Genomic DNA, 13,716 nt, shown 5'->3' with positions numbered 1-13,716 from the left:
CCCAAATCGGGAAGAACACCAAGGGAAGCGGGACCCCCGAAGCTCTCAGACCACCCCTTCCCCAAATTCCCGAGCCACACTACTGGAGCTGGGGGCTTCCCGCAGACTCCATTTTCCCGCAGCGCTGTCTCCCTCTCAGACCGCGCAGAGTGGGCCTGTGGGTGAGCTGGGGTCCCCCACCCACCTTCGCTCCCCGCCCTTTTCATTGTTGTGCAAGTGTGATGGATCACCTGCCCGGCGCGAGCTCCCGCGTCCGGACGCTCTGCGCACCGGGGCGCGCAGGGACGAGCCGGGCCCGCCTACCGCAGGACCCGCGCCTGACGCCCGCGACCCGGAGACCCGACCCCGACCCGCTGCCAGTCCCCGCAGTGCTCACCGCCACGAAACCCGAGGAGGAGGCGATGAACACGCGGATCACCATCCTCTCGCACGCTGGGACGGACCGTCTGCCCCCGCGGACTCGGGGCTGGCGGGGACGCGGAGGCAAAACTCGGGTAAGAGCCGCAGCCGCCGCCGCTGGGCAGAGCGATCGGGTCGGGGAAGATCGCGGGGACCTGACTCCCTCCCGCCGGTCCGCAGATAAAAGCCTAGAGCCTCCCGGCCGCTGGCCGAGGAAGGAGGGGGGAGGGGAGGAGGAGGGAACAGGCTGCGGGGCGTGATGGGAGTTGTAGTTTCGTTCTCTCCCGGGAGTGCCTAGTGGACTGAGCTCGTTCCAGCCCCTCCTTACTGCGTGACAATCGCTTACACGCGCAGGTGGCTGGAGGGGAGAGGCTGGGGAGACGCTGTGACAAGAGTAGCGAGGATCCCGGCGAGACCGAGAAAAAGAAAGCTAGGCAAGGGGGTTTGGTTCAGAGTCCAAGCTTGGGTTCTATGCTGTGGTTTCTGATTTGGAGCATCCCCACGCAGAAACGCCGGCAGACGGGATCGAGCCTCGGAGACCTGCGGTCTTGAGACCGCTAGCGCGCCGGGCAGGCCCTAAACTGCGGCCGGCGGGTGGGGCGGGGTGGGGCGGGCCCGGCTCTCAGGAGGTGGCCGCGGTGCGCGCAGTGGAGCTGGGCGCTCTTCTGTTTTCCCAGGGGCTCTGGAGATTGCAGGAAGGTGATTCTTGGTTAAATGAGACGTCTTCTTATAGACGCTGAAAATTAGGAGCCAGCTGAGAGCACAACCGATATTTGATTTTTCTTAGCAAAACTGTAATTGTAGTAGAAAAAATAAATACCAAGCGAAATTAGAATCCTCCTATCAACATTGGGCATCAGGACCCCACCCACCCCACCCCCTACTCTACACAATGGCTTCGCCTCTGAGCACCTAATATTTACAACTGAGCCAAATCTGTGCCTTTTTCAGACCCGATGCACATTCCAAGCGCAGTCTCCCAGGAGGATGCTGTTAAATAAAAAGCTTTTATGTAGTTGCTAATGGTTTAGGAATAGTTATTTAGCAAGTGGTTTCTGTTTCACAAAAGCCCAAGCCTCTCACAGTTTGGTGGAAATGAACCAGTTTTCTCTGCAGTTACTGTATTTACTTTCTACCTTTCATCAGGGGAGTTCAGCAGAGTTCTGGGAACAATGTTAATTAATAGTTCTAGAAAGAAAGAAATTAGATAATGAAGTCTCTAGCTCTTTGGTAAATTTCTTGCACAGATAGATCCTAATCATTTTGAAGCATTTGCTTTTTAGAGCAATTTTTAATATTTCAAGTTTATAACCTTTTGTTATTATCTTACGTCATTTTTGTAGTATTCCTTTTTAATTTAGTACATTAACAGAAGATCCAATCCTAATGAGACTTTATTTCTTCTTATAAACAATAACTAAATATAACTTTTGCTGGAATTAATATCTCTCTGAGAATGCACTTTAATATGGCTACCATACATGTGGAAATGAATATTTATAAAATTTAAAATAATTTCTTAAAAGTAGATACTACATTTCCTACATAACTGCCACGGTTAAAAGTCAACATTTTCTTAAGTTTGGAATTATTTAGCTGTGAGGATATGGTTAAATTCAACAAATAGGAACTCAGAGCCTATTCTCTGAAAGGTACGAAAGTGGATGAAAAGTTGAATAAGTCATTTCCTCAGTCAGCAGAGCACCTATTGTCTGCAAAACAAAAAGACAGGTACAGAAATAGCAACAGAACAAGACACACTGCACCAATAGATTGTTGTGTGGGTATAGAGGAAAGGGGGGCTTTTTAGAAGAGACTTTGAAGATGAGTAGAATATCTGCTGGCAGGTAGGGGGGTGCAGGGTGAGAATATACGGGGTTTATGAGATCAACAAGGAGTTGGTTGTGCTTCAGAAAGGGATATGAGGGGACTAATAGGACAATGTGGAAAGTGTAGGTTTGAATGAGTGCAGCAGGAGACACTCACCAGTTGTCTGCCTAGCTCCCTGCTCTTTTGTGAAATCTGTTCCTCAGCTCTGATCTCAGAGGTTGTAGGGGTGGTGCCCCAAGGCCGTGTTCATAAAGCAAGACTCAGAGCTCAGTTAGGCACAGCTGATTGGTCTAGGAGTGAACACCTGACCCAAGCTCAGCCAGGCAACATCCCTACCCTAAGGATTTGGAATTAGCCCTGGGAAAGAGAGAGCTTAAACTTTAACTTGTGACGTGGAAGCTGGGAGCTTTCAGAATCTATGTTTCAACATGAGAACCAGAGAAGCCGAAGAAGCTAGTCAGTAGGAAGAGAACAACAAAGCAGACATATCTTGTCTCCTGTGGTGGAGATGAGTTTTAGGGAATCCTGATAATGTTTTTGTCCAGAGGTCCTAAAACTCTGACCTGTGTAGCAAATTGTGTGTTTTATGAATAAAGTTTTATTGGAACACATTTCTTTTCATATTGTCTATGACAGAGTGACAGAAGCCATATGGCCTGCAAAACCTATTACATTTACTATTTGGCCCTTTGTAGAAAAAGTTTGCCAGTCCTTGTTTATGGCTCAACCTGTTCCTACATCCCTACTTTTAAGGACTACATACTATCCCTGTATCCGTATCATAAATTCCTCATCTTAAGCCACCTCAACTAGGTTTCTGTTTGTGCAATCACTGAGAAGTTTAAACTGAATTTGTAAGCATTCAGAGGAAGAAAAGGATATGATCAGAGCTATACTTTTAAGATCATTCTGGTAATAGTTCTTTTTATTCCGTGCGGGTGAAAAAGTTTCTCTCTAGAACTTGTATGCAGGACAAAGTGCTAGCAGTCCAGGGAAACACAACAGCTAGTGTGGAGTTGAGACCCAGAATTAGCAAACAACATGCTAGAGTGAGTGAGAGTAGAAAGCAATCTGGGCTATAAACTAGAGGTCCAAGATCAACACTACAGGGTATCACACCACAGAGAGGATTAGGTGCCCATCTGACCAGTAAAGTCTGTAGATAAAGCAGGCAGCCAACACTTAAAGGTAGGACTCAGAAAATTGAGTAGGTCAATAGGCTTTAGGAAAGTTACTCCTCCATTACCTAAGACTTGAGCCCCTTTATAAATCATGATAGACCATCTGGCTAGCGTGTGTTTTTTCTTTGCTTTATTGAGATGTAACTGATGTGTAATGTTGAGTAAATTACCTATTTCACCCATCCTCCCCCAACCACCTCCTTTCTGGTAACCATTAGTTTGTTCACAGTGGTTAAGGGTCTGTTTCTTGGCTTGTCTCTCTCTCTCTTTTTTCTCCCCTTGCTCATTTGTTTTGTTTCTTAAATTCCACATAGGAGTGGAATCATATGGTATTTGTCTTTCTCCTATTTCACTTAACATTATACTCTCTAGTTCCATCAACGTTGTTACAAATGGCAGGATTTCACTCTTTTATGGCTGAATAACATTCCGTTGTATGAATATACCACATCTTCTTTATCCGTTCTTCTATTGATGGACGCTTGGGCCGCTTCCATAGTTTGGCTATTGTAAATAATAGTGCTATAAACATAGGGGTTCACATGCCTTTGAATTAGTGTTTTTGTGTTTTGGGGGTAAAGATCCAGTAGCTCGATTACTGGATCATATGGTAGTTCTACTTTTAACATTTTGAGGAATCTCCAGACTGTTTTCCACAGTGGCTGCACCAGTTTTCATTCCCACCAACAGTGCGAGACAGTTCCTTTTCCTCCCCATCCTCGCCACCATGTGTTATTTCCTGTGTTTTGGATTTTTGCCATTCTGACAGGTGTGAATGAGCCACTATGATTTTGAAATATAATGGGAAAAATAAAATTTTAAAATATTTGCAACAGTTGGAAAATATTAAAATACCTATGATTTCTGTTGGTAACAAAATCACAGGTGTTTGCTGCTATTACAGTGGCTTGTTGCCTACATTCATAATTGAAGGAATTAGTAAATTTTTAAAAAGACGTATCTATTTATTTTAGAGAGAGAGAGGGCACTCAGGCACATGGGGGTGGAGGGGGCAGAGGGAGAGGGAGAAAGAATCTCAAGCAGACTCCCCACTGAGTGCAGAGCCCAACACTGACACTGAGGTCATGACCTGAGCTGAAATCAGGAGTCAGATGCCTGATTGAGCCACCCAGGTGCCCCAGAATTAGTAAATTTCTGTTAGAGTTTAATGAAAATATAAATATGTTAATTTTTTTCTCATTCAAGTTCATGAACTCCCTAAATTCTATCCATAAGTTTCTTGGGTAGGGTGGAAGGGCATGTGTGCCCAAGAGCCCTAGCTTAAGAAACCATAGTGTCTGACTGTATCCAAACACGTAAAAGCCTATGAATTTGCCTAAAAAGAAAGTATAGAAAGAAACAAGAAGAAGCCATGAAGAGTCCCTTGGAGAACTCTTCCTTTTAAAAATTGGAAAGAGAACGAAGAATCAAAAGGAATGGAGAAGCCATCAGAAAAATACAAAACGAAAGAAGTGCTGTATCACAGAACGCACAAGGAGGGTTCTAAGCTTTAGGAAGCAGAGAACAGCAAGAGCATTACTCAGCCTGGAAGTCAAGAAAAGTAATAAAAATGGAGGCTGGGAGTTTGTTAGTCGGGCAGGCTGTGTTCATGTTCCAGCTTTGCCACTTAGTTTCTTGGACAAACTGTCACCTCTCTAAGCCTCCGTTGTCACGTCTATAAAGTGAATATCAATCATGACTCTCATTCACGATTGTTACGAGTGTTAATTTTGCTTAGGATATGCTCCAAATTATGCCTGAGGGTATCTGTTTGAAGGGTATCCCCATTCCACCTGGCTACAGATGTTTGGACCCTATCTGTGTACTCCCCTCAGTGGGACCTATTGCAGCTTGAAAGCAGTTTATGACATGTATGACCAGGCTTGAAAACACTTGTCGGTCCTCTCTCAGGAATGCACAGTTGGAAAATCGAAAAACTAAGGCAACTAGCAGTAGGAACATAAAGGAGGATGCTGTAAGGGGGGGGGGGCTGGGGTTGTGAAGCAAGTTAAGGAATGAGGGAACTGAAATGAAGAATAAGAGGAAGTCGGTCTATGAGGGGGGAGTGGAGCTGCTGTGGAGTGAAAAGTGGAAACACAAAGAGCCTGGCAACTTCCTACTTCCAGTCTCAGTTTCCATGAGTCCAGGTGGGCCTCACTTCCTGCCTTGGGTTGCTGTTTAATCACCTCCATCTTTTATCTTGGGCTCGTTTAAGCGGGGGATCTTTTCCTGACACCTCTAAAATCCTGACTGGAATATCCATGTGAAGGGCGGGTCGTAAATCGTGTCTATGGGGGTCAAGCAGGTGACAGAAACGAGAGTGGGGAGGAAGGTCCAGGGGCACAGGCTTCACCATGCAAACTGTAGCAAACGGGACAGCACGTCTCAGAAACTTTGGATTTTCATCTGAAATATTCTTGATATTTCAATGTCAACTTAATTTTTTAAAAACTGAGTCAACTAAGCCAAAACCTCTGCAAGTCCTGTGCGATCCTATGGTTCTCCCAGTTTCTCCCTCCAGTGTAAATACAGCTCTGAGCCCGGGGTTTGGAGCCCAATAAATCCACAAGGAGCACTAGGCATTATTATAATGATGGTTTGTTATCCTTGCTGACCTTTGTGAGAGCATTTCCAGCAGAGGAGGGAGGCATTAGCCTGAAGGCAGTGGCTTGAGCACAGATGAGGCCCTAGAAGCAACTGGATGGTCTTTTCTAATTGGAAGCTGGGGAGTGATGAGAGGGGATGATAAGCAAGGACGGAAACTTGAAGGGGAATCAGGGAGCATAAACATTCTTCAGGAAGGTTTATCTACCGATTAAATAAAGAGCTCTTTTAAACAGTCAGGAGTCTCGACTGTCCAGATTTTATTTTTAGAATGGAATTGAATCTGATTAATAATTCTGTCCTGTCAGGGCTGCTCTGTTTTTAACAGCACTTTATCCAATACTATCTGGCTCCCCAAGGATTTCACTAAAGCACTTTAGTCACCACCCCATGCCCGTCACAAATCCCTGCCCTGCTCCAGGCCGAGGCTCTTCTGAAAGCAGAGCTGGCATATTTGGCTGTTAATGGGCGACAGATTTGTGGGACAGGAGGTTATAAGCCAGAGGGCAGGGGTGGGTCAGAGTGCTTAAGGAACCGACCTCGGAGCCAGACGTGAAGAATCAATGTCACAGCTGCGTGAACCTTCCTTAGGCGATTCACCTAACTTGGGATGCCTCACCTTCCTCATTGTTGGGGGCCTGATGGAGAAGATGCATGTAAGGGGCCATTTACACAGTGCCTTGGGCATGGTTAGGACTCAGTAAGTATTAGCTATTACTGATCACGTAAAGTAAATCAGAGAATGCCCTTCTTTTGCATAAAGAATATAAATTTCATAAATACTTCTTTTTTTTAAAGATTTTATTTATTTACTTTAGAGAGAGAAAGTGTAAGCGGGGGAGGCGGGAGGAGCTAAGGGAGAGGGACAAGCAGACACTATGCTGAGTACGAACCCGATATGGGGCTTGATCTCACGACCCTGAGATTGTGACCTGAGCTGTATCAAGAGTCTGACACTCAATCAACTGAGCCACCCAGGTGCCCCTAAATTTCACAAATATTTCCGTTTCTGTGAGTTTGACTTTCTAAATAACAAAGATCTGGTTTGTATGAGCCTCTTTGTACAGTGCCGTATTCAGTTAAAGTTACCTAACAAAATCTTTTTGATGTTAATGATGTTTAGAGGCCATACTTAAGATAAAAGGAATGCTGGTGAAATGAAGCAATAATGAGGTCAAATAATGGGAGCTCGAATTCCAGAAGAGAATTCATCCACTGCTTTTATGTTGCTTCATCAGGCTCATTCTGTCTCTTTTTAATAAAATAAAATCTTAGTTAGCAGGAACACCCTAACTAGTCCCTGAATTGGATGGAACTTTGAGCACTCATGTTTAAGGAATGAAGGAAAATCATAAAGTAAGGAATAAGCCTTGAAACCAACATTTAGGACATATTCTTGAATCTTTACATATTCCACCTACCCCATAGAGTTCCTTATCCTGTGTGACAGGAGAAAACACGTTCATTTCTTCAGTGCCTTGATTGCCCTAGAAACTGGATAAAGGTATGGGAAGAAAAGTGAATGGCATAAGCCACCATCTTGGAACTGTAATGAGGAGGCTTTGAGATGGGCTGGTCACCACAGGAGGAACTAAAAACCTGTGTGCAGTTGATTTCTTTAGGCTGTATTCGCTCGGTATGTGCTGGATGCTATGCTAGGTGCTGGGAATTCAGCGGTAAATCCAACACAGCCCCTTCCCTCACGGACATTATCGAGAATCCAGAGGCTGAAAGATGAACAAGAATATACTTGAAGGAAATGACAGCACAACATTTGTGTTGCTTTTTTTGTTTTCTTAATCTTGAAGGACTCTCCTAATCAATGATTTTTGGAGAGAGATATCTATACAATCCCCCCCCCCAAGATTACATTCCAGGTATGATATCACCGTAACAAAATAAAGATTAAAAGTTGATATTACTTAGATAGTTGTAGGCAACACAAGGTAAGAGAACTTCTGGTACTCTACAATATTTTGGTTGTTAGTTCACTGCCTTTATAAATGATTACCATATCATAATGAACAAAAATTTACATTTAGGTTATTGTTGAATTCTGAAATTATTTTGATTCCTTGTGAGTTTTCAGTTCATTATAATTTCTTATTATGCTAGGCATAAAGGCCATTTAGAATAATTGCAACAGAGGAAGTATAAGAAAATGTTTATATATAGCTACACTGAAAGAAAATGGAAAAGCGAGGTTAAACATAAAGTGCTATTATTGTTGTAGCAATTATTTGTACTATTTGTTTCCTGTGCTTTTGAAGGGCTTGCTGAATGGAAATTATGAACATTTGCTTTTAGTACATTTTAATGCCTTGAGCCATAATGATTTCAAAAAGAACAGTGAGGTCTTTACCTTTACATTTCTTGACTCTTTCCTTAAAAGTAAAACCAAAGGGTGAGAAAAAACATATAGAACACTTTAACATTAGGTTGCCACTTCTTTTCCTCAGTTCTTTGCATCCATCCCTATCCAGTTCCTTCAGGAGCAAGTTTAACTGTGGCTCTCACTCTGCTTTGGTCTCAGCTGTAGTAAGAGCCTGCAGGTCTCAATACAGTCTTTCCAGAGGGAAGGCATTTTTGCATTAAGCGGAATTCCATTTAACACTGATGTCAGGATGCGAGACTTCCTTATGAATTCAACTCACTCTACTCAGAAGCCATACTAAGTTTATGACAAAATGAAGCACCTAATAATGGAATTCTACTCCCTCCTTGCTCCCTGGTTGTAAATGGGACATATTTGAAAAATTCATTAAATTTTTTTGCTCCAAGAACAATGTAATGGAAAGTCTTATTTTACTTTAACCACAGTTTACATTTGCCCTAAACATACAGCTTCTGAAAAGCCCAATCCATTTAGTTCCACTTATTTGTTGAACACCTGCTCTCTATGAGTAACTTACTAAACTTTGTCTCTTCAGCAATTTGCATTTCTTTAAAATTTAATAATTATTACGAAATCACCTCTCAAAACCAGAAAAATATTCACATGTCCTCATAATTCCTGGGAAGATTATAACTGACAGCTGTTCAACAGGAGGGGTATTGAGCAATTTTAATTCCGTCTATACCATGCCTTTTATCAGGGTCCTCCTAGGCACTAGGCACTCGACTGGATGCTGAGAACAGAAAGGTTCATAAAACAGAGAGCATGTGTTGGGGGTGGGGTGAAATGTTTTTGCACAAACCGAAGTCCTGGGTAGATGCACAAAGGTCAGCGAGTGGTTGTGTGAGAGCAATGCAGACACGTGGAATTGGGTTTTTGAAAGGAATCTTTGTAGTGGGATCTAAAGCTTACTTGCAATGTGTATCATTATTGTTCCTGTTTTAGATAGTAGAGTAATCTTTTAGGTAATTAAAATCTCATCAGTGTCTATTTTCCTGTGATTTGCTACATTTTCTTTGTTCCTGGGTGAAGAGTAACAACTGTGTACTTGGAGTCAAGGCTGAAGGTGGAAGATGCTGGAGAAAACACCTCTGCAGTCCTGAGTAGAAGCTTGGGAGCCTGAAACAGAGATGGGCTTCCTGTGTCCAAAATCTCCTTCTGTCCCCATTTCAGGTGACTTATATGCAGCTGAATGCTTGGCTAAACCTGACAAATTTTCCGGAGCCTTAGTGACATTTGATTATTTCACATACCAAGAAGAGTACGGGGAGGTGAACCTAGAGTTACTGTAGCAGTCCAACAATGTCCTCAACTTTCCACCTTTCATTTCTCCATCCTTAGCATAATGACCTTCTTCCTTGGGCTTGTGGCATCGTGGTTGCCAAGGGGCTGCTGCAGCTGCAAGCATAGACTCTTCATTCCATCATCAAGTAGTAAGAAAGAAGGCAAGCGGAAAATATGCTTTCCTCTTATCACAGAGGAAAAGCTTTCCCGGAAGTCCCCGAGTGGACGTCTCCTTCAGCCTCATTGGTCAGAACTCGTTCACATAGTCATCTGCGAAGGAAGCTAGGAAAATGTGTATCAGTAAGGAGAATGTGAGAGCCAAGATGGGTTTAGGTCTGTTATTCATCCAGTGGGGGTAGGATGCAGGGCGGGCATATTACTAACCCGAATTACTCAGGTTCTGCTAGCAAGGAAGACAGTGGGGGGGGGGTGAGTGCAACAAACGGTGACGACTATAGTCATTTGCTTAGTGGGACCTTGAGTAAATTACTCAGTTTCCATATCAGTAAAATGGAGATAATAGTAAAACCTAATTCCTAGCCCTGGGGTGAGGATTAAATGACATAATCCACACCAAGTGTTTAAAGAAGTGCCGGAACATGGTAAGCACCCATAAATATTGGTTACTAACAAAAAGAGGCACTGTATTTTCCCAGGTGCTTGATTTCGAACCAAATTCCTCAAATGCCCTGGATAGCACCGTGTGCAGAAGGTATAGAACTGGAGAACATGAACATTTCAACCCTCCAAGGAGAGTTCTTCCCACAAGACCTCTATCTGTGGTATAGTTTGGGCCCTTTCTCTACTTTTCCCTTATTCTTCTTCCTTTCTTCCCTTCCCTTCTCTCCCTTTCCCCCCTTTTCCTCACATCTACTCTTCCATCCCTTCTTCCCACACATGTTCCTTTTCCGTCTCATGATCCCCCCACCCAGGAAATGATCACTGCCTCACCCTCCGCCTGACTTCAAGGCTAAAAAGAACGCTGACCCGCACAGAGGACTCTTCTGAGTCCTGCCGCAGTTCTCCTCCGCGGACTAATAGGTGATACATTCGGAGCTAGGTTAATTTATCCTGCTGTGTGTAAAGCACAGGTAACTCACGGGCCGGTGATAGTCGTGCACCCGGCCTGGGTGGGCTCGAGGCAAACCACACTTCACTGCGTGTGTTTCTTTTTGCCATATCGCACTCCTAAAGGCCAGAAGAAAATCATCTTAGGAACAGGCAAAACCGTTTTAATGTAACCAAATTGGTCTACCCACCTTTTTCTAAAAGAGTAGGGCAGAAATAGGACAAATAACTTAAGAAGTGAACTTTGAAAGAATAGATTTGCAAAAGAATTACCCAGCAAGAAAAAAATATTTGTTTCTCATTTCAGAACCAAAAACAAAAACAAAAAAGAGAACCTGATTCCTATGAGATTGATGAGTATAATACAGGAGAAAAAAAGAAAACTAGATAAATGTGGGTGTTATGAGCTCTGGAGATGAGTAGGGGGGAAGGTCAGCATGAAGCTATTTAAAGCTATTCTGAGAAATCCGAAACATTCGTTTTTGAAAATGGAAGTTCCAGCTTCAGTGTGCGATAGGGTCTTTCTTCAATTGAGTAATAGGACTTCCGAATATAGGTAAAACCCTGTGTTTCTTTGTTTTTTTAATTGCCTTTAAATTAGCACAAGAGGGAGATGGTTCCATTTGTGCCTTCTAGAGAAGGGAGAGGGAACAGATGGAGAAGTTAAAACCGAACTGTGTTAGAGCCACTCCCTTTCCTCGCGCATCACCTCCTAGCTCTCCATCCAAACAGGAAGACGCCCTGGTGCCTGCAGCAGGATCTGTGGGGAATCAGCAGCACTCCTGTTTACCCTCTTCTTCGCCAAAGGCAAGTGGACTGAGGGGATGAATCTTCTGAAAGTCTGCTGCATCTGGCATTCCCTGCCTCCACCCAGCTGGAAAGCCTTAATAGCAGAGGCCAAAACCTCAGATGCCAATGAGAACCAGAAAGGTATAAACAAAGGCAAAAAGGGCCATAAGTAAGATCATATAAGCTCAACTGCTTGTTTTGGACTCCATGGCAACAACAGTAGCGTAGGACTGCTGAATAAGGTACGTGGTAATATTAAAAAAATGAGGAAGATACGGACTGGACTTCTATGATTTCTCCAGGATGTGTGTTCATATTGTGAAGGAAGGGAAAAAACAAGGCACAGAACAGTAAATATCATTTACTTTCTTTTAAGAAGTAGAGGAAATTACAGACACAGACATAAAATACCAAACCAACAGAAATAAAATAATCGGTTACCGAAAGAGGCCAGGCGGTGGGGAGGAAAAGAGGCAGGGTGGAGGGGATATGGATGAACATAGTTGATTTCTCTATGTTTTTATATAATTTTGAATTTGAGCCATATAAATGCTCAAACATGTTTTACCTGTTCAAAAATAAAATTAAATGACAAAGAAAAATAAAATTAAATCAAATAGAAACAAATTAGCTGTATATCATATGGGTGGCATACACAGAAAATTCTTTCAAGTGACCTTGGAACACAGTACTCTTGCTGTCCATCTTTAATTGGATATATTCCAAGGACAAATAAAGAATTCCCCTCCAAAAAATATCTAAAATTCACCACGTAATTTTCTGGTATTTCTACTTTAAATCTACTATATATATATACATATATATATATATATGTATATATATATATTGCAGACTATGGCAAGTAAGTATATATGTTAGGATATTAGGAACTGAGATTTTCTATGTAAGAGAAAAGAGGTACAAATATAAAATAAAAGAAAAAGTAACAAAAACCATGTAATATTCCATTTGAATTGGAAATACCAATATGAACCCATGATTTAAATAAATATACTTCCCAGTTTTAGCCACTGAAACAGTTTAGAATCAATGACACTCCAGTGGCAATGAGCTCACCAAGTAGAGAAATCTTGGTTTTTAAATACTATTCTCAATAAAAGTTTCCAGGACTCCTTGGAGAAATGGCTGATTCTGGATCTGGGGCATGGAAAATACAAGGTGAGTCCAGGACATTTTCTTGTGCCAAAAAAGCGGTGAAGTGCCCAAAGAATGATGGGGACATCTTAAAGGTCACAGGAGCCAGCCAGCTTGAAAGAGCTCCCTCTGTCCAAATTTGAGGCAACCTGAGCACCCAAAATGACTGCAGCTGATCATAAAAGTTGAACAAATATAAAGCCGCAAGTCCGTAGAACTGTTCAAAGAAGAGGAAAAAACTACTTTGCCACCACTGAAAGCAACTTGCAGCAATTCCTTATTCTGAAAGCTGGCAATAAGAGAGATACTTAACCCTGCCTTTTTAAAGGAATGAATGATAATTCACCTCANCTGTTCAAAGAAGAGGAAAAAACTACTTTGCCACCACTGAAAGCAACTTGCAGCAATTCCTTATTCTGAAAGTTGGCAATAAGAGAGATACTTAACCCTGCCTTTTTAAAGGAATGATAGGTAAAGAAAAGCTCTTGTTTACAAGGTGTGCCTGCAAATAAATGAAGAAGAAATTATAATTTAGAAAATCACCATTTTGCAACCACCAGTTAGATAATATATACAATGAAATAAGTATCAATGATGTAGGGGCACCTGGGTGGCTCAGTCAGTTAAGCATCTGCCTTCAGCTCAGGTCAGTATCTCAGGGTCCTGGGATCAAACCCCATGTTGGGCTCCCTGCTCAGCACAGAAGGATAAAATCTTAAAAAAAAAAAAAAAAAAAAGAGTATCAGTGATCTTTATGCGTTAAGTACAAAGGATGTTGTGGAACAGGTTATCCATACCTTGTAAAACATATTTTCAAGGAATTCCCACACCTTTGCAATGATAGTGATGTAGGAAAGATGTTGGGGTTTGAAGCCCACAGCATAGAAAGAATTCTTCAGACATCTTTGTTGCAGAAAGGTGGGTGGTTTTATTAAAGCACGGGGACAGGAACCACGGACAGAAGGAGCTGCACTGGGGTCATGAGGAGTGGCCCATTATATACTTTCATTG

General features: G+C 42.6%; 1 protein-coding gene across 1 annotated transcript in view; it reads right to left on the bottom strand.

Moving 5' to 3' along the window:
- SH3BGRL2 (SH3 domain binding glutamate rich protein like 2) overlaps window positions 1-717 on the bottom strand; it is a 57,932-nt gene extending 57,215 nt beyond the window's left edge. Inside the window, exon 1 of the mRNA XM_034648055.1 lies at window positions 377-717. Coding sequence (XP_034503946.1) covers window positions 377-421 — 45 coding nt within the window. The 5' untranslated portion in view covers window positions 422-717. The remainder of the gene's footprint in view (window positions 1-376) is intronic.
- Between the last annotated feature and the right edge of the window lie 12,999 nt (window positions 718-13,716).

The sequence above is a fragment of the Ailuropoda melanoleuca genome, chromosome 19 (genome assembly GCF_002007445.2).
Source record: "Ailuropoda melanoleuca isolate Jingjing chromosome 19, ASM200744v2, whole genome shotgun sequence".
Taxonomy (NCBI): domain Eukaryota; kingdom Metazoa; phylum Chordata; class Mammalia; order Carnivora; family Ursidae; genus Ailuropoda; species Ailuropoda melanoleuca.
Note: the sequence above shows the minus strand (reverse complement) of the source record. Positions and strands in the feature narration are given on the sequence as shown.